The sequence below is a fragment of the Mobula hypostoma genome, chromosome 10, assembly GCF_963921235.1.
Source record: "Mobula hypostoma chromosome 10, sMobHyp1.1, whole genome shotgun sequence".
Lineage (NCBI taxonomy): Eukaryota > Metazoa > Chordata > Chondrichthyes > Myliobatiformes > Myliobatidae > Mobula > Mobula hypostoma.
This window is the reverse complement of record NC_086106.1, coordinates 102,122,497-102,148,348: the sequence shown is the minus strand read 5'-3', so window position 1 is coordinate 102,148,348 and position 25,852 is coordinate 102,122,497. Positions and strand designations below refer to the sequence as shown.

At 41.5% G+C, this 25,852-nt stretch overlaps 1 protein-coding gene across 7 annotated transcripts in view; it reads left to right on the top strand.

Moving 5' to 3' along the window:
* gria3b (glutamate receptor, ionotropic, AMPA 3b) overlaps positions 1-25,852 on the top strand; it is a 390,090-nt gene that overhangs the window by 246,553 nt on the left and 117,685 nt on the right. For all 7 annotated transcript variants that reach the window (XR_010019539.1, XM_063060955.1, XM_063060956.1 and 4 more), the window contains exon 8: positions 2,013-2,117. Coding sequence is in view for 6 of the 7 variants with exons in the window: in XM_063060955.1 (XP_062917025.1) it covers positions 2,013-2,117 (105 nt within the window). In the remaining variant the exon portion in view is untranslated. The remainder of the gene's footprint in view (positions 1-2,012; positions 2,118-25,852) is intronic.

The following is a 25,852-nucleotide window of genomic DNA, read 5'->3' as shown; positions in this document are numbered from 1 at the left end:
CCCACAGGTGAATGAGACTTTCATCCCAATAACTCTTCTGGAGATTATACCTAGGACTCTGAAGTTGTTTGGCCGTAAAACAACTACAATTATTGCTTTAAAACTGAAATTATTTAAAGATTGTGTCACCGTCTGTGATTTGCATTACTTTCTATCAAAGGTGCATTTGGAATATTGTATTCAGGTTCAGTCACCCTGCTATGGAAAAAATGCCATAAGGCTATATGGAGACCATGGGAGGTTTACGAGGAGGTAGCTGGGATTCAAGGGACTGTGCTATGGAGGGAGGTTGAATAGGTTGGCACTCTATTCATTAGAGTGTAGGAGAGTAAGGTGTGATCTTATAGAAGTCCATAAAATCATGAAGGCCATTATAAAGGGTGATTGCATACAGATTTTTTTCCCCCAGGGTTGGGAAATCATGGAGGACATGGGTTTAGGGTGAAAGTGGAGAGATTTAATAGGATTCAGAGGGGCAACCTTTTCACCCGGAGGGTGGAATGAGCTGCCAGAGGAAGTGGTGGATGCGGGTATGTCAACATTTAAAAGGCACTTGGATAACCACAAGGATAACAAGGTTCTGAGCAGGGGTTCCCAACCTGTGGTCCATGAACCTCATCGGTTATTGGTAAGGCTCTATGGCTTAAAAAATGTTTGGAACCCCTGGTTTAGGGGGATTTGGGGTAAACATGGGAAAATGGAACTAACTTAGAGGAGAATTTTGGTCAGCATTGACCAGTTGGACTGACGGAATTGTTTCCATGCTATATGACTTTATGATCCACTTTGACTTCCTCGTGTCTCATCCTGCAAATGGACTTTGGCAGGGGATAAGAACACACTGAGCATGCATAGTTTACACATGCAAGCAAGACCTGCCTTCCTTCCATCTACAGTCACCAAAGCCAAATGTGCAGATTTCAAGCTACATTCATACTTGAACTATATTGAGGATTATGGATGGTTTCCATCAGTGATTTTATAGCTAAAAAATAATTCCCAAAGGGTAAAAGCTAACATGACGAGAGTGAAGAACACACTGAGCATGCATAGTTTACACATGCAAGCAAGACCTGCCTTCCTTCCATCTACAGTCACCAAAGCCAAATGTGCAGATTTCAAGCTACATTCATACTTGAACTATATTGAGGATTATGGATGGTTTCCATCAGTGATTTTATAGCTAAAAAATAATTCCCAAAGGGTAAAAGCTAACATGACGAGAGTGATTTTATAAAAAGAAAAGGAGCATTCAATATTCTTTTCATATAGCCCTCCACAGGCTGTTCTTCATTCTGTTCCCCATGAGTGGGAAAGTGGTTACACATAGATTAATTTATCTGACTAATAATCCATTGTATTGTGCTGGCAATCCAGAGATCCAAGTTCAAATCCCACCACTGCAGTTATCGAGTTTGTTAAGTATCTGGAACTTGGAAAAGCAGCAGGTAGTCTCAGGAATGGTGACCCAAAATGGTTCATTAGCGTCTGTCAGGGGAAGAAGTCTGCCATCTTTATCTGATCTGGCGCTTTTGTAACTCCTGATCATCCCACACAGTTAATATTAAATGCTCTTTCTCTCTTTATAAGCTAATCAGTTATAGGAACTTTCTCTAAGGGAAGTTTGAGATGGCAATAAATAGTGATCTTATTGGAGACATGTACATCCTGAAAAATAAAGAAAATGTGTGTGGAGAACTTTACTAGTAACATGAGGGTCATAGCATTCGTTTCTGATTGCCTCTTTATAATGCCTTAAAATGTCGAAATAGTCTGGAGTACATTTCATTTTCAGCGTACAAATGTTAAACGGGTTCACTCGTAAAATGATAACAATTATACTAAAGAAAGTTCACTCTCTGTTCTCATAAATGGCAAGTGAAGTTCCAAGATTCTGAGTGTGGTGACCTTCCCCAATATCTCCAATGGCATGGCTCATGAAATTTCTATTTCAATATGAAACAGTGTGGTTAGCAGTATGTCACCATGTACCTGTTATTCTATGTGTGCAGGTACGAGGCCGAGGGCTAACTGGAAACCTACAATTTGACAACTATGGGCGAAGGTCAAACTACACCATCGATGTTTATGAGCTACGACCTACTGGTCCTCGAAAGGTAAGTTAAATTAAAGCATTTTCATTTAAATTTAAGCAGGTCTGCTTGTTGAGCTAACCACAAATGGTGTTTTTGACATGTGTTTATTGTATTCCAAGACAGCAGGCCTTCTTGAATCTAATAAGATATTTTAAAGATAAGTTTTATTTGTCACATTTACATCAGAACATACAGTGAAATGTGTCCTTTGCACCAAATCAAAACAAATCAATATCCTATCTGTTCGCTTTTGATCATTAGTGCCGACTGGGTATATTCTTATAGATCTTGAGCAATGTATTTCCTGAATGGCCGTTCATATTATTCACTTAATTCTGGAAATCAGAAATTAATCTTACTGCAACTTCTACTCTATTAGCTATTTAAGTACAAAAATCCGAAGTGTTACTTCATTTGTTATGAATGTATTTTGTGTGGGTGGGCAATACACCTAGTCCTTTGTAATTGAGAGTTATTTATCCTTGGCATTAACTGAATCATTATTGTGAAACAGTGTTTCCCCATGGACTTGTACTGCGCTATAAGGGAATAGAACTCCTGCTTTGTAATTGACTTCACTGACTCAGACTTGCCTATTTTGCAATGATGCAGAGTTCTCTGTTGCATATGATAAAAAGTGATGGTTACACTAATATTGAAACAGATAATGTGTCTAAGAAATTGGTTTTCACTGGTTTGTGACATAAAATGAGCAAAGCTTCTTAGATGTACATCTGAAAGTGGAAAGTTGAAGCTTTCTCCAAAGTGTCACATTTGCCGTGAATAGAGAAAAGATTGTCTCCTGAAGCAGCTTGCCAGTCAGTAGGGGCAGCCTTTTCAGTAATATTTGGCTTGGATGATGTGCTGGCATTTAGATAGGCTTTGGTAATGAATTGGAGGATTTTGAACACAAGCTTGAAGAACTAGGGGTGCTGCTGCGGAGAGACTGAGCCTTGTAATTGCACTCCTGCTATCTTCTGATAACCCCCCATACCCAATAAAGTGATATTTAAGATCATTTGCAACAAAAGCGACTCTTTGTGAAGAGATCATATTGCACTGGAACATTTGAGTCTTTGCATCCCTATCTCAGCGTGTATTATTCACCATGCCTTTCTCCTAATGTGTGTGCTGCCAAAATACTTGGCACTGTTTGCTTTCTGCTGTTACTTCTGAAACATTTTCCCACACTTACTTCCTTGGATCCATTGCCAGTAGATCCAACATCCCTGCTGTCTTCTCCCTTAATATGTCTACAGGGCCCTGTAAGTCATTATGGTTAAACACTAGTATATCTCAGATGGATTTTGGATGCGTTAACAAAAAGTTAGTTTCAGATCACTATGTGTCTATTATAACCTGTGATATACCCCATTTAAATTCATAAATATGTTTTTGCACATATCCTGTTTGCTTACTAACTAAATGGGCTTAATTCTTCACCCATTGCATGGTTTCCATGGTGATATAGACAATAACTGTAAAGTAATTAAATGACCTCAAAACAGTATTTTACAAACCTTCTCCTTAAGTGGCTTTTAAACACTTTGAAAAAGAATGATCACTGTGGAAAATTATTCAGTGGCAAGAGTTCACATAGAACTATAGTCCTGCAAGTGGTAAGAGTGTGTGAGGAAACAAGAACTTCAGCTACTGTTGCAAGTATTTCACCATCATATATATTCCATTGAAAAAGCTCTGAAACTTCTCCATAGGATATTAGAAAACGGACATAAGATGGTTGGAAATTACTTGTATTAAAAGATAGATGGAGAGATTTCTAAAAGATATATCAACACTTTCTCTAAAAAATGTCTACTGTTTAAGTATACAGAGTATTGTGTTCAATTTTGTTTGCCTGGTTATAGAAATGATATATTATTAAACTGGAAAGAGTGCAGCAAAGATTTACGAGATGCTGCCAGGACTTGAGGGTCTGAGTTTTAGGGAAAGGTCGGACAGGCTAGGACTTTATTCCTTAGAGAATAGGAGACTGAGAGGTGATCTTATAGAAGTGTACAAAATCATGAGGGGCATAAATAGAGTGAATGCACTCAGTCTTTTTTTCTCTCAGAGTTGTGATATTCACAACTAGAGGACATAGATTTAAGTTGGGACGAGGAACTTGAGGCCACTGTTTTAGACAAATCTATGAAGAATCAGCTGCCAGAGGAAATGACTGCAGCAGGTACAGTAAGACCTTTTGAAAGACTATTGGACAGGTGCATGATTGGAAAATTTTAGAAGGTTCTGGGCCAAACATTGGCAAATGGGACTAGCTTGGATAGGGCACCTTGGTCAGCCTGTTTCCATGCTGTATGACTCTATAAATCGAGGGTCCACATGCTGTCTTTGAATTCCACCTGGCTTCATTGTTACTTTAGCTCACTATTTTCGTTGATTTATGTACAAGGCATTAATTGCGTTGAGGCACTGAGTGCTGATGAGTCATTTGGGGGAGTTCCAAACTGAGGAGGCTGAAATAACATGACTGCTAAAGCAACCTAGTTCAATGAGTAATTTGCTCTTAACAATTTAAATCCATTGCTCCGTCAAGCTCAATCATTCCTCCAAAGATAAGCACTTTATTTTTAACTATTCAAATTACCAATGGCTAATAGCTAAGGATGTCCACACTAACTATAATTATTTTAGCCATTTTAATGTTGTGTTCAGTTTATAACCGTATTATTCGTGTTTAGGTCCCCCTACACTGTGGCACTCTGTATTAAATAAACATGACCTAAGGACCATTGCCACCCCATTCCATTTGTATTGAGATGGGGGCATTGCCGGTTGGGGTCAGCATTTATAGCCTTTGAGGAGGTGGCAGTGAGTCATCATGTTGTACGCTGCAGTCCAGGGGGTTAAAAATACATTCATGGTGCCATTCCACAGGGAGTTCCAGGGTTTTGACTAGTAGTGAAGAAGGAACAGTGACACACTCTGATGATTTGGAGGGAATTTGTGGTGGCATTCCCCTAGCTGGGCTGCCTTTTTCCCTCAATGGTAGAAGTTGCAAGTTTAGAAAATACTATCAAGTAGTCTTCATGTGTAAAAGCAGCACAAATTCTCGACATAGAAGCATAGAAACTAAGAGCTAGAGAAAGCCATTTAATTCTTTAAGCCTTCTCCATATTCAGTACAGTTCAGGCTAAAGACTGATCCCCAGTACTGTACTCTCATTCTCTCTCATGCACCTTGATGCCTTTTTCATTGAGAAAATCACTTATCTTTTGAAAATTTTTCAGTGACTTGATGTCTACAACCCTCTGTGATGGCCATTTCCATTAACTGGCCAACTTTTAAATGAAGTAATTTTTCCCCACATCAAAGCTAAACATGTTGTCCTGAAGCTTTGCTTTAGGTATCTCCACCAGGGGAAATATCCTCCCCACTCCCCTCTAGGATCATGGAACACATCAACACAGAAAAAGGCACTTTAGCCCATCTAGTCTGTGCCAAACTATTATACTGCATCGTCCCATTGAATTATACCTGGACCATAGCAATCCATACTCCTCCAATCCATATAGTTATCGAAGCTTCTCTAAAATGTTGAAATTGAGCCCACATCCACCACTTCCACTGGCAGTGTGTTCCACAGTCTCACCACCCGCTGATTGAAGAAGCTCCCCTTCATGTTTCCTCAAAGGTTACGGGAAGAAGGTAGATGAATAGGGTTGAGGGAAATAATAAATCAGCAGTGATGGAATGGCAGAGCAGACTTGATGGGCTGAATGGCCAAATGACAGCATGTCTTTAGGTTTAAACATTTCACCTTTTCACCCTTAACCTATGATCTCTAATTCTAGTTTCACCCAACTGTTGTGTATTTAATAGATCAGTAATATTTGAGTAATATTGTAAATATATTGTTGATTAAGCATTCTTGGTAGTTTACATAGTGGTGGTGGCATCCGTTAGTCTTGTGAGACCATGGATCTGCGCCTGGAAAGTCTTGCTTCAGTCTGTGTTAGAGCAGCGTCTGTTGTGGCTGTAGAGGCCCACACGGGAGTGACGGTCTCGGCTGCAGCGACTGCACTTGAAGGCGCTGTCCTCCCGCGTTGTCTTGGTGCTGTTTTTCCAACGAGTGCACTTTTCTTCAGCAGCAAGCCTCAGCTTCTCCTCTCCTTTTTTTAGACCTCTGCGTAGTTCTAGCCTCCAGTGAGAGCGATCGCTTGTGATGTCTTCCCACCTCTCAACGTTCATTTTCCGTGACTTCATGTCTCTCTTGCGAACGTCTTTGAAACGAAGATGGGGCCGCCCTTGTGCTCTCTTGCCAGAGGCCAGTTCCCCGTACAGCAGGTCTTTCGGGATCTTCCCATCTGACATGCGGTGTACGTGGCCCAGCCAGCAGAGACGGCGTTTACATAATGCATTCTGTAAAAGTACGTAATTGACATACGTCATTACATCATCACCTGATATATAGAACATAGAATAGTACAGCACAGTACAGGCCCTTCAGCCCACAATGTTGTGCCGACCCTCAAACCCTGCCTCTCATATAAGCCCCCACCTTAGATTCCTCCATATACCTGTCTAGTAGTCTCTTAAACTTCACTAGTGTATCTGCCTCCACCACTGACTCAGGCAGTGCATTCCATGCACCAACCACTCTCTGAGTAAAAAACCTTCCTCTAATATCCCCCTTGAACTTCCCACCCCTTACCTTAAAGCCATGTCCTCTTGTACTGAGCAGTGGTGCCCTGGGGAAGAGGCGCTGGCTATCCACTCTATCTATTCCTCTTATTATCTTGTACACCTCTATCATGTCTCCTCTCAGCCTCCTTCTCTCCAAAGAATAAAGCCCTAGCTCCCTTAATCTCTGATCATAATGCATACCCTCTAAACCAGGCAGCATCCTGGTAAATCTCCTCTGTACCCTTTCCAATGCTTCCACATCCTTCCTATAGTGAGGTGACCAGAACTGGACACAGTACTCCAAGTGTGGCCGGACCAGAGTTTTATAGAGCTGCATCATTACGTCGCGACTGTTAAACTCTATCCCTCGACTTATGAAAGTTAACACCCCATAAGCTTTCTTAACTACCCTATCCATCTGTGAGGCAACTTTCAGGGATCTGTGGACATGTACCCCGAGATCCCTCTGCTCCTCCACACTACCAAGTATCCTGCCATTTACTTTGTACTCTGCCTTGGAGTTTGTCCTTCCAAAGTGTACCACCTCACACTTCTCCGGGTTGAACTCCATCTGCCACTTCTCAGCCCACTTCTGCATCCTATCAATGTCTCTCTACAATCTTTGACAATCCTCTACACTATCTACAACACCACCAACCTTTGTGTCGTCTGCAAACTTGCCAACCCACCCTTCTACCCCCACATCCAGTTTGTTAATAAAAATCACGAAAAGTAGAAGTCCCAGAACAGATCCTTGTGGGACACCACTAGTCACAATCCTCCAATCTGAATGTACTCCCTCCACCACCACCCTCTGCCTTCTGCAGGCAAGCCAATTCTGAATCCACCTGGCCAAACTTCCCTGGATCCCATGCCTTCTAACTTTCTGAATAAGCCTACCATGTGGAACCTTGTCAAATGCCTTACTAAAATCCATATAGATCCCATCCACTGCACTACCCTCATTTATATGCCTGGTCACCTCCTCAAAGAAATCTATCAGGCTTGTTAGACATGATCTGCCCTTCACAAAGCCATGCTGACTGTCCCTGTTCAGACCATGATTCTCTAAATGTCTATATGTGCACTTCAGTTAAATGTTTTTTAAAAAGTTAGACCCACATCTTGGACTCCTTGTTTTCCTTTAACAGAGCTTAGTATTTTGGAGTTACTAGACATAACCCTGACCTCAGTGGAAAAAATATATTTGCATTTACCCTATCTATACCCCTCATAATTTGGTATACCTCTATCAAATCTCCCCTTATTCTTCTATGCTCCAGGAAACAAAGTGCTAACCTACGCAGCCATTCCCTATAACTCAGGTCCTCTAATCCCAGTAACATCTTTGTAAATTTTCTCTGTACTTGTTCAATCTTATTGAGATCTTTCCTGTAGGTAGGTGACCAGAACTACACGCAATACTCCAAATTAGATCCACACCCCCACCTTGAGACCAGAACAGGAGTCTGGCCCTATCAGGAGATCCCCTCTCATTCTTATTAATTGTAACGAAACCCAGCAGACCTCCTCATGTTTCAGCCCCACCATCCCAGGGATTAGTCATGTAAACCATTGCTGCACATATTGGCAAGTATATTCTTTCTTAGACAAGAAGAGACTAAAACTATCCACAGACCTCCAACTGTGGCCTTACCAAGCCCCTGCATAACTGAAGCAAGACTTGAAAGCAGGACCAACTAAGTCTTGCTTCAGTTATGCAATTCCTTTGCTATGAAAGCTAATGTACCATTTCCTTTCTGCACCTGCATATTCCCTTCCATTGCTACCCAAGTTACTCTCTCTAATTGGACCGTATGCACCATTTTGCAATGTAGTACAATTTAAGTAATAACCCTCCTTTCTCTTTATCCAATTGATGAAGGTAGATTTACATTTATCCACGTTATACTGTGTGTGCCCTGTCTTTTGCAGACCACAAAATTGCCAAATTGCCATGAAGCCTTTGTGCATCTTCCTCACAATTCGTAACTCCACCAAATTTAGTGTTGTCAGCAAACTTTGAAGTATCGCATTTGCTAATTTCATTGTAAATCATTGATAAATACTATAAACAGGTGAGGCCCAAGCACGGATTCTTGCATAGTCCGCTGCATGCAACCCCAAAAGAAATTAATTTGTTCCTTTTCTCATTTCCAGTCAGTAAACTAATTTTCCATCCATGCCCAATTCATTGCCTCCAGTGTCACACACTTTAATTTCAAATACTAATCATTTATGTAAGCATCACTGTTTCCACGTCATCTGATATACCAGATAGATTCGTAAAATATATATATTTTGAAAAACATGATTTAGAAATTCATGTTGAAATTGCCTAATCCTGTTGAAATTCCTATCATCTCATCCTTTATTATTATAGATTCTTACATTTTCCCCTCCAGGGACATTAGGTTAAATGACCAAATGAAGTTGATTGCATTGTCACGAGTATATTGAGGTGCAGATACAATGAAAAACTTGCTTGCAACAGCATTACATGTATGCAGCTACAGACAACATACAGAATATAAGTTATACATAGATTATACAAGTTCATGTAGTGCAAGAGATGATCCACAATGTTCCATTGCTATGGCAAGTGTTGTGGGTCTATTCAGGTACCTGATGGTTATAGTAAATCAGCTGTTCCTGAAACTTGTGTGGCACTGCAGGTTTCTGTCCCTCCTGCCTGATGGTGCCATCAAGAAAAGAGCTTAACCCAGATAATAGTCATAGTCATACTTCATTGATCCCGGGGGAAATTGGTTTTCATTACAGTTGCACCATAAATAATTAAATAGTAATAAAAACCATAAATAATTAAATAGTAATATGTAAATTATGCCAGGAAATAAGTCCAGGACCAGCCTATTGGCTCAGGGTGTCTGACCCTCCAAGGGAGGAGTTGTAAAGTTTGATGGCCACAGGCAGGAATGACTTCCTATGACGCTCTGTGTTGCATCTCGGTGGAATGAGTCTCTGGCTGAATGTACTCCTGTGCCCACCCAGTACATTATGTAGTGGATGGGAGACATTGTCCAAGATGGCATGCAACTTGGACAGCATCCTCTTTTCAGACACCACCGTCAGAGAGTTCAGTTCCATCCCCACAACATCACTGGCCTTATGAATGAGTTTGTTGATTCTGTTGGTGTCTGCTACTCTCAGCCTGCTGCCCCAGCACACAACAGCAAACATGATAGCACTGGCCACCACAGACTCGTAGAACATCCTCAGCGTCGTCCGGCAGATGTTAAAGGACCTCAGTCTCCTCAGGAAATAGAAACGGCTCTGACCCTTCTTGTAGACAGCCTCAGTGTTCTTTGACCAGTCCAGTTTATTGTCAATTCGTATCCCCAGGCTATCTTCAGGCTATCCCTGAAGATAAATGCCACCTTTTTAAGGTAGTGGTGGGGAGATTATTGTCCATGATGGACGGGACTGTATCAACTACTCACTGTGGCCTCTTTTGTTCCTATGCTTTGGTACCAGATCATGATGCAACCAGTCAAGGTACCTTCAAAAGCGCACCTGTAGAAGCCTGATAAAGTCTTTGGTGACATGCCAGATCTTCTTAAGCTTCCTGGAAATTAATGGTGCTGGTGCACCACCTTTGTTATTGTGACAGTGTGTTGGGCCGAGAACAGACCATTCATGATGTTAATATGGTTTACTGTTTACTTTTTTTTCTCCATCCTTTTATTTAATAGCAGAACTATTCCTTAACATATAGAATTCAGGAAAATGATAACTTATGCATTCACTAACTCCCTGGCTACCTTACTTGGTAGTCTAAACAGCACACACTGTAGCCACAATGCACCATTGGTAATGGATGGGTTGCCAGTCAAAAAGATGGCTTTATGTTGGAAGGTATTCAATGGTATGAGATTTAGATCTTGAGGGACATGGGCCAAATGTGAAAATATGGAACTAGCTTAAATGGACATCTGAGTCTGCATTGATGAGTTGGACTAAAGGGCCTTTTTCCCGGCTGCATTAACCTGACTCTAGTGTGTTCTACATTTGTAAGATGCTTGCCTGAGCTGTACCCTAACACAAGACTGAAACATAAGGCTTCTTATTTACTATTTACAGAAATATTCCCAAGTGAAGCAAACAAGTGAAGTCAAGAGGACTACAAAGAAACACTGGCTCTGTCAATATATATCATTGACCCAATATTTGTCCAGATGTCATTGCACTTTGAACCCAGATTTCATTACAAGCCAAATTAATATTTTGTTAAAGAATCTTGCTGTAGGGGAATAAAAGAATCAATAACTTCTTTTTAGTGTTAAATTTTAAGATCAAGCACAGAATCGACTGAACTAAGCGATCTGCATTTTTCGTGCTATTGGAAACTGACCCAAATCTACCCACCATCGTGCAGTCTGCTTTTTTAGCGTGCATGGCATTGAATGATTCACACTTAAGCAAAAGCCAAAGGTATAGTCCAAGTTGATCCAAGTACCTACTTTCAATCATTTTTGGTGCAACAACAATGAACAAGCCATTACTTGTTTCTGCAGGAATGTAGCCAGTTTTTTAACAGTGTTCAGTTGAATAATTGAGCTGGCAATTGAACCACCTATTGAATTATACCGACAAAAAGCATCCAAGATATAATCTCTGGTCTGAGTTACTTTATCTCCAGTGAAATATTGATCGACGTGAAATTCTTCAGCAGTCACCTCACTGCTAAGCTGCAGAAAGGAAGCCCTTAGTATTACCAGAGTATTACACACAAAGTCAGGTAGCATCTATGCAGGGCAATAAACAGTCTATGTTTCAGGCTGAGACCCTTCATCACGACTAGAAAGGAAGGGAGCAAAAGCCAGAATAAGGTGGGGAGGGGAATGAAGTAAGAAGCTGTGACGTGATAGATGGAAGAGGTAGAGGGTAGAAGAAGAAGGAATCTGATAGGAGAAGACAGTGGACAAGGAAGAAAGGGAAGGAGGAGGGGCACCAAAGAGAGGTGATGAGCAGGTGAGAGGGAACCAGAATGGAGAATAGATAGATAGAGAGGAAGAGGGGTGAAATTACCAGAAGTTAGAGAATTCGATGTTCATGTTATCAGATTGGAAGCTACTCCAGCCTGAGTGTGGCTGTAGAAGTGGTCATGGACTGACATTTTGGAATGGGAACGGGAAGTCAGAATCAGAATCACAATCAGAATCAGGTTTATTATCACCGTCATGTGTCCTGAAATTTGTTAACTTAACAGCAGCAGCAGTTCAATGCAATACATAATATAGAAGAAAAAATTAAATAAATTACTGTATACATATATTGGATAGATTAAAAATCGTGCAAAAACAGAAATAATATAAATTTTAAAAGTGAGGAGGTCAAGGATTCAATGTCCATTTAGGAATCAGATGGCAGAGGGGAAGAAGCTGTTCCTGAATCGCTGAGTGTGTGCCTTCAGGCTTCTGTACCTCCTACCTGATGATAACAATGAGAAAAGGGCACGCCCTGGGTGCTGGGGGTCCTTAATAATGGATGCCACCTTTCTGAGACACTGTTCTGTGAAGATGTCCTGGGTACTTTGTAGTCTAGTACCCAAGATGGAGCCAACTAAATTCACAACCCTCTGCAGCTTCTTTCAGTCCTGTGCAGTAAGCTACCACCCCCCCCCCCATACCAGACAGTGATGCAGCCTGTCAGAATACTCTCCACAGTACATCTATAGAAGTTTTTGAGTGTATTTGTGTATATATAAAATCTTTTCAAACTGCTAATGAAGTATATTCTCTGTCTTGCCTTCTTTATAACTGCATCAATATGTTGGGACCAGGTTAGATCCTCAGAGATCTTGATACCCAGGAACTTGAAACTGCTCACTCTCTCCGCTTCTGATCCCTCTAGGAGGATTGGTATGTGTTCCTTCGTCTTACCCTTCCTGAAGTCCACAATCAGCTCTTTCATCTTACTGACGTTGAGTGCCAGGTTGTTGCTGCGACACCACTCCACTAGTTGGTATTTCTCGCTCCTGTATGCCCTCTCGTCACCATCTGAAATTCTACCAACAATCATTATATCATCTGCAAATTTATAGATGGTATTTGAGCTATGCCTAGCCACATAGTCAATGGTATAGAAAGAGTAGAGCAGTGGACTAAGCACACACCCCTGAGGTGCGCCAGTGTTGATCGTCAGCGAGGAGGATATGTTATCGCCAATCCGCACAGATTGTGGTCTTTCAGTTAGGAAGTCGAGGATCCCATTGCAGGGGGAGGTACAGAATTCCAGGTTCCATAACTTCTCAATCAGGATTGTGGGAATGATGGTGTTAAATGCTGAGCTATAGCCGATGAACAACATCCTGACGTAGGTGTTTGTGTTGTCCAGGTGGTCTAAAGCCATGTGAAGAGCCATTGAGATTGCATCTGCTGTTCACCTATTGTGGCAATAGGCAAATTGCAATGGGTCCAGGTCCTTGCTGAGGCAGGAGTTCAGTCTAGTCATGACCAACCTCTCAAAGCATTTCATCACTGTAGATGTGAATGTTACTGGGCAATAGCCATTAAGGCAGCTCACATTATTCTTCTTTTGCACTGGTATAATTATTGCCTTTTTGAAGCAATTGGGGACTTCTGCCCTAGCAGTGAGAGATTGAAAATGTCCTTGAATAATACTGCCAGTTGGTTGGCACAGGTTTTCAAAGTCTTACCAGGTACTACATCGAGACCTTCTGCCTTACGACATTGGCTTCTGAGACAGAGATCACAGGGTCATCAGGTGCAGCAGGGATCTTCACAGCTGTAGTTATATTATCCCTTTCAAAGCGGGTGTAGAAGGCTTTGAGTTCATCTGGTAGTGAAGCATCACTGCCATTCATGCTACTGGGTTTTGCTTAGTAGGAAGTAACGTCTTGCAAACTCTGCCAGAGTTGTCATACATCCAATGTCGCCTCTAACCTCATTCAAAATTGTCTCTTAGCCCTTGAAATAGCCCTTCGCAAATCATACCTGGTTTTCTGGTACTGGCCTGGGTCACCAGACTTGAATGCCACAGATCTAGCCTTCAGCAGACGCTGTACCTCCTGGTTCATCCACGGCTTTGTATAGTAAGCCTTTGTAGGCATACACTCATCCACACTGGTTTCGCTGAGGTCAGTAACAAACTGCAGCATACTCATCCAGGTTCAAAGATGAATCCCTGAATACAGTCCAGTCCTCCGATTCAAAGCAGTCCTGTAAATGCTCCTGTGCTTCCCTTGTCCATACCTTCTTGGTCCTCACTACTGAAGCTGCAGTCTTCAGCCTCTGCCTATACTCAGGGTGTAGAAATAGAGCCAGGTGATCAGACTTCCCAAAGTGAGGGCGTGGAATAGCACAGTAGGCATTCTTGATGGAAAAGTTGAATTGAAATGGATGCAGCAGGAATATTCCCTGGTTTTTTGTGCTGGTTGCCACTTGACAGCAGCTGCATATTGTACTTCATTTCCAAAATTCATTTATTCAGTTTGAGTAACTTCACTGGAAACATATTCTGGAATTATAATGAGCCCCGAGTCACTACTAAATGACACATTTATCACAGGAGACCAAGGACAAACTATTCGATTGGGTGGCAAGTTCTGATCACATGACTAAATGTCAGTTATTTGGTGAAGACCAATAATTCATTTCCTTTATAATAAATCAGCAGGAAGAAGGTTCAAGTAATAGTTGTTTTGAAAGGCTAAGACCCTTCATCAGGGCAGGTCTCAGTCCAAAACGTCAACTCTTTATTCCTGTTCATAGTTGCTGCCTGACATGCTGAGTTCCTCCAGCATTTTGTGTCTGTAACTCTGCATATCCAGCTTCTGCAGAATCTGTTGTGTTTATAGTTGTTTCTAAATCTCTGGTTTTATAATTCAAAAAGATATTCATATTTTTATGTAACAAATACGTCTGGAGGTTTTGCCTGAAAGCCACTAAAATCATAAATTAGTATTTCAATATGGATCTATAAAAGTAGAAAATAGCTATTTTGTTAGTACTACACTGCTGCAGATATATTTTAAACTGCAATTGAATTCATTTTTTAGATCCTGATTCAAAATAAAGGCAAACATATGAATTTAAATGTTTTTTTAAGATGCACTTTGAATGCTTTAGATTAATGTGCGATTTATGTCCAAAACTCAATAATGTTATTCTTTGATATGCTTCTGTGTGTTGGTGTATCTGACTGGTAGAAAATTAGTTTGGTGGATCCATGAAAGAAGTACAAGGAAGATAAATCCTAGCCTAGTTCACTTCAAATATCCTGGGGAATACTTTAAACTAATTTACTTCATCATTCAAAAAGAGAAGCAGATTGATTCAGATTGACCACTGGTTTGGTGTATAGCTCGATCTTAATTTCCATTAACTTGATTTATAACAGACAGCTGAAATACTGCCAGAATTTTTTTGGAGGCTGCTTTAAATTTACATCAGCATTTCAGATTTCTCAGGCAACCATCACAGGATCATATGGTTTCATCTGCAGGAATAGTGCACTGCAGAATATGAACTTGTCAGAACTGGGTTCTATTACAGAATGGGGAAGGCTGGGATAAAACTCTAAACCACAGTTCTGTCAACAACACACACAAGATGCTGGAGGAACTCAGCAGGTCAGGCAACGTCTATGGTGGGAAATACACATCCGATGAAAGGTCTCAGCCCAAACATCGACTTCATTTCCCTCCAGCATTCTGTGCTTGTTGATCCTTATTTCCAGCATCTACAATCTCTTTCTGGTTGAGATTTCAGTATCAAAGAGACCTTAGTGACTACCTCTGGCCTCTTGGCAAATTCGTTAGCATCCAAATCATGGAATGCAACAGATCCTGAGAGAGAAGCCTGAGGATTTGATATTCATATATGTATGGCTGTGGGACATCAGCTACTGGCGAAGGGTAGAGGTTTGGTAACAGGAACTTAGGAGGAAGAATCAGCAGTAGGAAATCAATAGTAGTTGGGGATTGGCCTAGAGAGCATTTGTTGGTGATGTGTTAGGGGTGAAGGTTGCTGCCATGGATAATTAGGATAGATCAGTGGTGGGAAATCAATAATGAAAGTGGGGTGAGTAGAGTTAGGCCTGGAAATAAGCTACTAGAGAGAGGTAAGTAAGGAGAGGGTGGTGGCTGATGGGATTTTGCAGGAGGTGGTCCCACAGAGATGTCATTAGAGAGATGGTAGAGATGAACAATTCAGCTTGACATTTGAGCTTTTGGTAGAGTCAAACTGCTTGGGATCAGGCAGCTCAGAGTATGTTGAGATGAGAATCAGTTGAGACTTTGTGAACAAGTGTGTAGTAAGGGTGAATCAAGAGGTAAGTACTTATTAGGGATCTGGGGACAGTCAAGTAGGTGGGTGATGGGTCAGTATTCCAGCATTTTGTGTGTGTTGCTGTGGGTCAGAATTCAACATTGTTGTGGAGATTAAGTAACTGGTGGCAAAGAAAAGCCAGGTAACCAGGCAACGACATGGGGCAAGATTTAGATTTGAGGGAAGGGTTGCAAGATGGCAATGGGATAAATATCAGGTAATGGCTTAAGATGCCTTATGGAGACCCAGCATTGTGAAAGGCTGAGCAGTTTGCTCCAGTGAAGATCCCAGAAGTGACATGTGGACACCAGTCACACTAAACTGTGGTATTGTATTAACTATATTCAAGATAAATTTTTTGTCAGCGAATGAAGCAAAAGGTATCCTCACACATAAAAATCTTTCACTATAAAACTAATTTTGAAACACCATCGAAGCAGCAACCTCTCCCTTTCACTACTTCTCACAGTGTTTCGAAGACATCCCACCTCTCCCGGAAGTTCCGGGAGTCTCCCGCATATTGATAGCGGCTCCATGGAGCCCACAAATTATACACCCTATCCTTGTTATATGCAAGGGATACGTTCCTCAAAGTTGAGGCATAATGTGAAATCGCATAATGTGAATAATTATTTAAATGGAGAAAATAGGGGTGCGTTCCAGAGGGCTTCCTAAATATGTTTTATCTGTAACTTATTCACATTTTTATACCAATACGACACAAAAGCAGTAATACAAGACAACATTTGTCTTATATTTAATCAATTTGAGGTAATATTCAATGTAATAAATCATAGAAAGTTAACATCCTCTGGTGTACAGTACTCACCAACAGTGGCAGGTGTGTTCGCTCCGGGAGATGAGTGGTTGTTGTGGTGTCGGGCAGCTTTACATAGATAAGGGAGATGGTTGTGATCGTCAGGATAATATCAAGCACAGCAAGGGGTGAAGGAAGACTCACAGAACTCTTAGAACTGTCGGCAGCAGAAGATTACAGCGATTTGCATAAAGTGGTGAGGGTTGTTTGCTTGGCAGCATTTTGTTTTTCAGCATAAATTTGCTTGTAGGGAAGAAGGGTTGACGGCAGGGAACGACTGAAATGCTGACTCCGTTCTAAACTTGGGTCCATGTCCATCGCCATTTGTGCCAAGTGTTCCGACTTCCACCATTCCCTCACCGTTGGTAAACTCCCGGGATTTTCAAAATCGTCTGTTGCTTGCAGCATCTGAGAGATGGTTCGCCATAAAAAAATACGTACACCTTGAATGTGGATCACACTGGTCGAGTGGTTGAATCAGCGATGTTGTGTTAGGCGGCGGGAAACGTGCTGTTATGTTAGGAGGAATGCTGTCCAAATGTTTAGGATGGGATGGTGCATTGTCAAGCAACAAAAGAACTTTAAAGGCAAGATTCTGTTCCCAGCAGTAGCATCCCAGAGCTGTGTTACCTTCAGCTGATGCCGCGCAGTTTATAATTTCCAACTTTTCTTCAGGTGTTGAAGCGGTTCTCTGCCGCTCGGCTGATGGCCCAAGACATGACATCGGACGCTTAGGAGGCATGGTTAAATATTTCAAGCACGAAATCACTGCACCATAGGTAAAACCAACAAAAGTTTAAGATTGCGCATCCACACCTTGCCAAAACCAATGCGAGAGTGGTGGGTATAAAATTGTGAGGCGCGTGCACCTGACTTGTATTGGCGGGAAAGCGGTGCTTCTCGTCCCAACAGTGAGACTGTGAGGCCTACGCACGTGACTTGTATTGTCGGGGAGGCAGTGCTCCTCGCATAACTGTGAATTTTGGACGCATATAATGAGACGTTGGTAGAAATAGGTTCCTCGCATAACTGTGAATCTGCATAGTCTGAAGGCGCATATAATGATAGGGTGTATACAATATCCCAGAAATCGATTTTTTGAGAGCGAGTGAGCGAGAGGGAGGGAGAGAGAGACAGAGAGAGTGAGAGACAGACGTAGCGAGAGAGTGACAGAGAGAGCATCCTGATTGGTCTCTCTTTGTGCTTAGTAGACCTATCAGTTTTCTCTGTGGGCAGGCTTTACAGTCTCTCTCTCTTTCCTTGTCCATCAGTTCAGTTTAGTGTCCTGCAGTGCTATGGCAGAGTGTTCCAAAAGAAGTAGATATAAAATGTACTTCACCCCAGACTACACTAAAGTGTACCTTACCTAATAGGAGTCAAAAATAATGACACTGTTGCTCACTGCACTGTTTGCAACAGTGACTTTTCTATTGCCTTGAAGGACTGGTGCCAAACTACAAAAGTTTGCCAGTTGATGAGTTCTGGGGGAAGCTGTCCAAAGTAAAATCTGTGAGTACAGGGCGGTTGAGATTCAAAGAGCTCTGCCAATTGATGAAGCAACACACATCAAAGTTGCCGGTGAACGCAGCAGGCCAGGCAGCATCTCTAGGAAGAGGTACAGTCGACGTTTCAGGCCGAGACCCTTCGTCCTGACTTTGATGTGTGTTGCATGAATTTCCAGCATCTGCAGAATTCCTCGTGTTTGCCAGTTGATGAAGCTGCTTTTGGTGTTGCCAAATTCTAATTGTGATGTAGAAAGGGCATTCAGCATGGTGCATCACATTAAGACAGAAGTCAGAAGTCTGCTGTCTCACAAAACACTTGTGAATCTGATGTCTTTGCAAAATTAACAAATTCATTGACACAGACTGCTATGGGGTTGAGACTTCTGGCAAAATTCTCACATATATATGTGTGTGTAAATAGTTTCAATATGTGATCAAATAAATTGTTGTGTTCTTTCAAAGTCAAATGTCCTGTATAGATACACCCTTGGATGTCGACCGGGGGGGAGGGGGGAATACGTGGTTGCGGGGGGTGGGGTGGTGGTGCTACCTCCCTGAAATGAGTTTTTGCAGGGTGGGATGTCTGGTTTCACATGACCATTATCACCAAACCACATTAGGCACTATTACAACAGGTGATGAAACTCATGTTACATTTTACATTTTAGGGAACAACGTGTTAAATGCAAAGGGCACTGAGAGAGGAAGTAATTTATGGCAGAAATTCCAAAGATTAGAGGTTTCTCGGCTGAAGAAACAGGCACCATTGGTGGAATAGAGGGATTTGGAAGACGCGGGGCCAGAATCAGAGAAGTGGAAAGGTTTGATTGATGTCATGTTGAAAATGGTTACTTACACAGAGAGTGACCGGGCCATGAGGGAGTAAATTTAAAGAATATAACAGAAAATTAGAAGCATTAGGCCTGGAATCCTTGTAAGTCAACAAGGGCAAGAATAAAAGGCTTGGTTTTGGACATGATACAGGTAGCAGAGTTTTTGATGACGCATTTATGGATCATGTAACTTGCCTTACTAGCTGGCATAAAAATGATGTGCTGAATAACCTCTTTCCAAGTCACTTAAGTCTATGGAATTTTCTTTTAAATGGTGAAACAACCAGGGTACTACTGAAATATGAGTGAAGTTGACTCTGGCAAGGATGAGGCTACGAGCAGAAGTAAAGCTGAGGCAGACTGGAGACAGATAATTTTGCAGAGGTGGGAATTATTAACTTTTATTTCATAAGGGTATGTATTTAGAAAATGAATTCAGGTTCAAGTAAGGACTACAATTGCAGTCTGATTATTCTAAATTAGTGATATCAAAGAAAATGAATTCTGGAGTAGTTGCCATATAGGACACTTACTACTGTTGACTGGAGATACATTACTTCTGTAATTGGAAAGCCCCACTGCACTTCCAAACACAGTCTATTACAATTATCAAGAAATGCAGAAGGATTTTCAATTCTATATTCAATCTGAAAAGAAGTACTTACGTATTTGGTACTGAATACCAATCCAGGTGGAGCTTTCATCAGGGACACCAATTGATTTTTATTAGACATTGGTTTCAAGTGTTTGGGGCCGTGTTGGGTAATGAAGATGAGTACAAATCAGCCATAATCTAATTACACTAAAGAAACTGACCAGTATATTACAGTTCTTATGTGGCTACTACACTGCGGTATCAGCCTAGTTTAAAAGTTCTACTTTCTGGAATGAGTCTTGGACTTCACCCAGAGCCAAGGCAAGACTAACAGTGAAATGGCACACTTAGGTAAAATGCAATGTGGAATAGAGCTGAGGAATTTTACTGTAGTCCAGGCTGATAAACTGACAGATACAAATTACATCATCTCAAATGGTTGCAGAGAGTAATTACAGTGGATTTGCAGTTTCCATTATAACCGTGGCACTTGTGGCAAGGTCAGTGGTGACATATGACTTTTAATTCAATGTGGAGAGAGATAGAACTAAGTCGCCATGGTTTTCACAGCACTTAGTGTGAAATTGGCCAAATTAGCACAAATGATTAATGTACGTCAAATGTAAGTTATGTTCAGTGTAAATAATTTCTGCCATCTTTTCTGCTAAAAGCCACCCATTAAGCATCCCACATCCCAAGATCTATTAATAACCATGATGTTTCCAGCAAATGTACTTGTTTGCAATTTTATTTTTTTGGTGCAAAGGCACAAGTAGGAAGATGTGTAAAGCCTCCAAATATAAATTAGGTGCCACAGTGGCGCAGTGGTTAGGGCAACACCATTATAGTTCAGGGTGTTCCGTAGTTTGGTGTTCAATTCTAGCGCCACCCATGAAGCACCTTCAATTACTCCAAAAGACTGGGTTTGGTAAAATACTGAAAGGCTTGTATTCGCTGTACAATACGACCTCCACAGTGAGTGTCTGCCCTCGGACTGAGGGGGAGGGGCAAGGCGACCACCTTTATACAGGACTCTGTGGGAGAAGCCACAGGGGCAGTCAGCAGAGGGGTGTGTCCAGACAGGCAACCGAGTTACAACATATATACATGGTTTACCACAGCCCGTAAGGAGTTGGCATGTCTTCCCCGTGATCCACATGGGTTTCCTTCAGCTGCTCTGGTCTCCTCCCATTGTCCAAAGACCTGCCGGTTAGTAGGTTAATTGGTCATTATAAATTGTCCTGTGATGAGGCTCGGGTGAAATAGGTGGGTTGCTGGGAGATGCAGCTCATTGGACAGAAGAGCTTATACAGTGCTGTATCTTGAAATAAATATGAAAATCTACTTAATTTACTGAGAAACGCGGTGTATGCTAATAAAATTAGTAAGACGTTCAGTATAGTAAATAATTTTCGATAACTTATTGCAAGTTTACTTACAAATGGTATTAATAAAACTGCAGCAAGTTTTGCCCAGAACTGATGATTTTGTCCAAAGAGGAACTGTTACCCTTGTATGCAAATCATCTGTTTGCACAAATGCAGGAACTTAACACCAAGAAATATGCAAACCGAAATAAGAGAAACTTATGTAACTTAGATTGTGTAACCCATTTGTTCAATTGCCAAATATGCTCCTGTAATGGGAACCACCCACTTTTATTAATGAATCTAAAACTGTCAGAGTGAACTCATATGTAAAGGACATATTTGAAGTTTTAGTTTAAGGTGATGCTGGAAAACCAGATTTTGTCAGTAAGGACTAAGGATAAATGGGAGTGAGGATCTATGCCACAGAGTCTGGGGCATGTCAGAATCTGAAAGAGAGCACAGAACAGGAAGAAAGCAAGGAAACTGCCCAAGCAGAGACATTTGAACGTAGGACAGGCCTCATTGAGGGTTTTGGTAGATGAGGGCATGGGTCTTGGGGGAAGACTTTGAAATGTGAGGACAGAGACAACATTACAGTGGTGTAAATGAACAGCCTCCTTGAAGCGAAATATTTTGGTGGTGTGGGGGGCAGTGTATGAGTTAGGTTAGGTCCAAAATGGGAGTGGATTGACCTTATTTAAAGTATCCTGATGGGAAGTTCTATCAGAATGGTGTTGCACTGGCTTTCTTGCCCTATTCTCCTCAGTTTATCAGAAAGATTAGATTAGATTATTAGATCATGAGGACACGCAGTCCTCTTTTATTGTCATTTATTGCATTAAGAAGTGATACAGTGATATCACAGAAACACAGGACAAACCAAGACTGAAAAACTAACAAAAACCACATAATTATAACATATAGTTACAACAGCGCAACAATACCATAACTTGATGAAGAACAGGCCATGGCACAGTAAAAAAAGTTCAAAGTCTCTCGAGAGTCCCACATCTCACGCAGACGGAAGAAGGACGAAAACTCTCCCTGCCATGCCCGACCACAGTCTAACTCTGAGTCGTCCGAAAACTTCGAACTCTGATCAGCCCTCCGACACCGAGTACCGAGCACCATCTCTATCCGAACGCTTCGACCTCAGCCTCGGTCACCAGCAACAGGCAAAGCCGGGGATTTTGGGGCCTTCCCTCCAGAGATTCTCGATCGCACAGTAGCAACGGCAGCAAACCAGGCATTTCAGAAATTTCTCCAGATGTTCCTCTGTGCTTTCACGTCTGTCTCCATCAAATCAGAATTGACCACGGCCCCTATTTAACAGATACGATATCATTTCACCAGAGAGCTGCGCGCGTTGCGTCGCGCTGCCATCTTCTCCTCCCGCCTTTTGAGAGGATTCCAGAGCTGGTTATAGGCCTCTTGGCTGACCTTCACATCAAACACGATGAAGGGATCACAAAAGACATGGGAAGCCTGATGAAAGTCAGTTCTGACTCTCTCCCCTCTTTTAACTCTTCCATATCATCATCATCATTGTCAGACAGTTTGCAGAAAATTATATTTGTCTGACTCACAGTTCCCATCATTTCGACACTGAGAAACCAAATGTTTTCACCTTTACTCCTACCACAGTTTCTGTAAACCAATTCATTATGCTCCTTAGTGTCCTCCATCTCCACCGCATCTGCTCTCGGGATGAGGCTTTTTATTCCGGAGCAACTGAGATGTTCTCCTCTTTCAACGCTGCCTCATCCACATCTATTGCATTTCGCACACCCGTAACTTCCACCATTTCCAACAGGATCCCAAGCACAACTTTCCCTCCACTCCTCCCCCCCCCCACCAACTTTTCCACTTTCCATAAGGACTACTCCTTATGCAACTCCCTTGAACACTCGTCCATCCCTACTGATCTCCCTCCTGGTACTTAACCCTGCAACCGGAACAAGGAGCTGAATGGACTAATTCTGCTCCCATACCTTATAGTCTTAAGTGCCACAAATGCCCCTACACCTCCTCCCTCACTACCATTCAGAGCCTCGAACAGTCGTTCCAGTGTAAGATGACACTTCACCTGTGAATCTGTTGAGGTCATCTATTATATCCACACTCCAGGTGTGGACTCATCAGTGACACCCAACATAGGATTGGGAGGCACTTCACCAAGGAACTTTGCTCCATCCGCCACAAAAAGCAGGATCTCCCAGTGGCCACCCATTACAATTCTACTTCCCATTGCCATTCCAACATGTCAGTCCATGGCCTCCTCTACTGCCAGGATGAGGCCACAGTCAGGTTAGAGGAGCAACATCTTATATTCCATCTGGGTAGCCTCCATCCAGAATCTACCTTGTTGAATAGCCTTGACCACAGTCCTTTAGCCATGGCCCAACCAAGATATTGCTGCCCTACTTTATGTACCTTCAGGCAGAGAGTCAGTATTTGCCTGAGTTATGATGATGACCTAAAGTTCCCCTTTATTGATCGCAGTACTTGAGTTTGGACTGAAACAATAGACAAGTGATGGTGGTAATTAATCCATGATGAAAATGGCAGAAGCAGACCAAATAAAAAGGAAGTGTGGATCGTATATCGTGGAGTATCTGAAATATGGATTTATACCTGCACCGTGCAACCAGCCAATGAGTCTGGTGTGTGAACAAGTTTTTTTTCAAATGAGGCAAAGAAACTGTCCAAGCTCCTTGAACCACTGAAGAGAATACATTCTAATAAAGCAAACTCAAACTTGGATTATTTTCAATCACTTCATGAAAACTTCCAGAAGTGGAAAATATTTCAAAACATGTTCGCTAGCACTTTGCAACAAAACAGTGACGATTTAAATGTTTCGTACAACTTTTCGTTGCTCGCTACTAAATCTGGAAAGCCCCACACTGATTCTGAAGAACTGATTCTGCAACAGTATGGGAGGTTCTGAGTACAGACTTGCATAAGTCACCAGGCAAAATAATTAAATCATTTCTGCTCAGTGACAACTGTGTTCGATGTTGAATAGCTGTAATGTCTGAGAACGTGGATGACACATTGTCCAACATACTTAGGTCAACAGAATTTGCTCTGAAGCTGGATGAGTCAACTTTGCCAGGCAACAAATCCTTGCTTTTTTGTTATGTTCACTTCATAAAAGATGAAAGCATGTTTCAGGAGTTGTTATTTGCAAGGGGACTAGAAACAGCTACAAGGGGGGAGTCAATATTTTGAGATGTTGAGCAATTTTTCAAAGAAAAGGGCATTCTGGTCACCAACATTCTTGCTTGTACAACAAATGGGGGACCATCAATGACAGGGCATCACTGTGGGGTTCTTTACTTTCTTGAAAAAAGCTGTACCAAATATATTTACCATTCACTGTGTAATTCACAGACTACAAATTGTTGCAAAAAAACCTGCACAAATCATTAAATACTGTTAACACAGCAGTAAATAAAATCAAGTCTCATGCTCTCAATTCTCAAATATCAGGAGGGCTTTGTATTGAGAATGATGAACAGTTTGAAAGCTTGCTGGTGCACAAAGAAGTTAGGTGGCTTTCAAAAAAAAACTGCTTGAAATGCTTTTATGCACTTCTTGAAGCAGCCATAAACATTCTTTGAAGACTCAAATACAAGGGGTGATTGATAAGTTCGTAGCCTAAGGTAGAAGGAGTCAATTTTAGAAAACCTAGCGCACTTATTTTTCAACATAAAACGAGAGGGTCTTGGACCTCCAGGAGGTCCACAGCAGCGGTGATTGATAAGTTTGTGGCCTGAGGTAGAAGGAGATGAGTTATACAGCCCTTGTTACATACACGTGCAATTCAACTCTGAGTGAAAATGTAGAAAGTTTGAAGTTAATAACTCATCTCCTTCTACCTTAGACTACAAACTTATCAATCACCCCTGCTGTGGACCACTTCTGGATGTCCAAGACGCGGACTTCTACAAAGAAGGGATCCATATGCTCCATTACCGCTGGACTAAGTGTGTAAATGTAGGAAAAATAAATGTGCTAGGCTTTCTAAAATTGACTCCTTCTACCTTAGGCCACAAACTTATCAGTCACCCCTTGTACTTCATTCACTTATCAACTCAAGAATGTTAGCCTTATTTATCAGAATTATTCACAAGGTTTAATGAAATTAATCACCAATTGCAAGGAAATGATGTGGATTTTATAGAAGTCAAATCAGTTGTCTCCATATTTCTGCCTAAGTTAAACCCATTTAAGTGCAACATTCGCCATCGCAACCTTTTGCAATTTCTGAGATTCTAGATTGGGTAGTAAATCCATTTGTAATGAATTAACAGAAAGGATGGAGGAACAACTGACCTCACTACAAAATTACTTTGAACTGAAGCCAAAGTTCAAAAAAATCATAACAAGATTTTTGGTTGAAGAAATAAATCTCTGAATACTATCCTCCACCGTAGAAAAGGGTCAAGATGTTTTTTATTGCTTTTCCAACATCATAATTAGTGGAACATGGTTTCAGTGCATTCACCCAACTTCTTTCAAAGCAATGAAACAGATGAAAAATTGCTGAACATGGGGCTGATATATCTTCTGAGTGACATTCAGCCTGATGTTGAGAAGCTGATATCACTGCACCAAGCCCATCCATCTCATTGAAAGGTGAAAAGCAGTGAAGTAATGAATAGTTGGACTA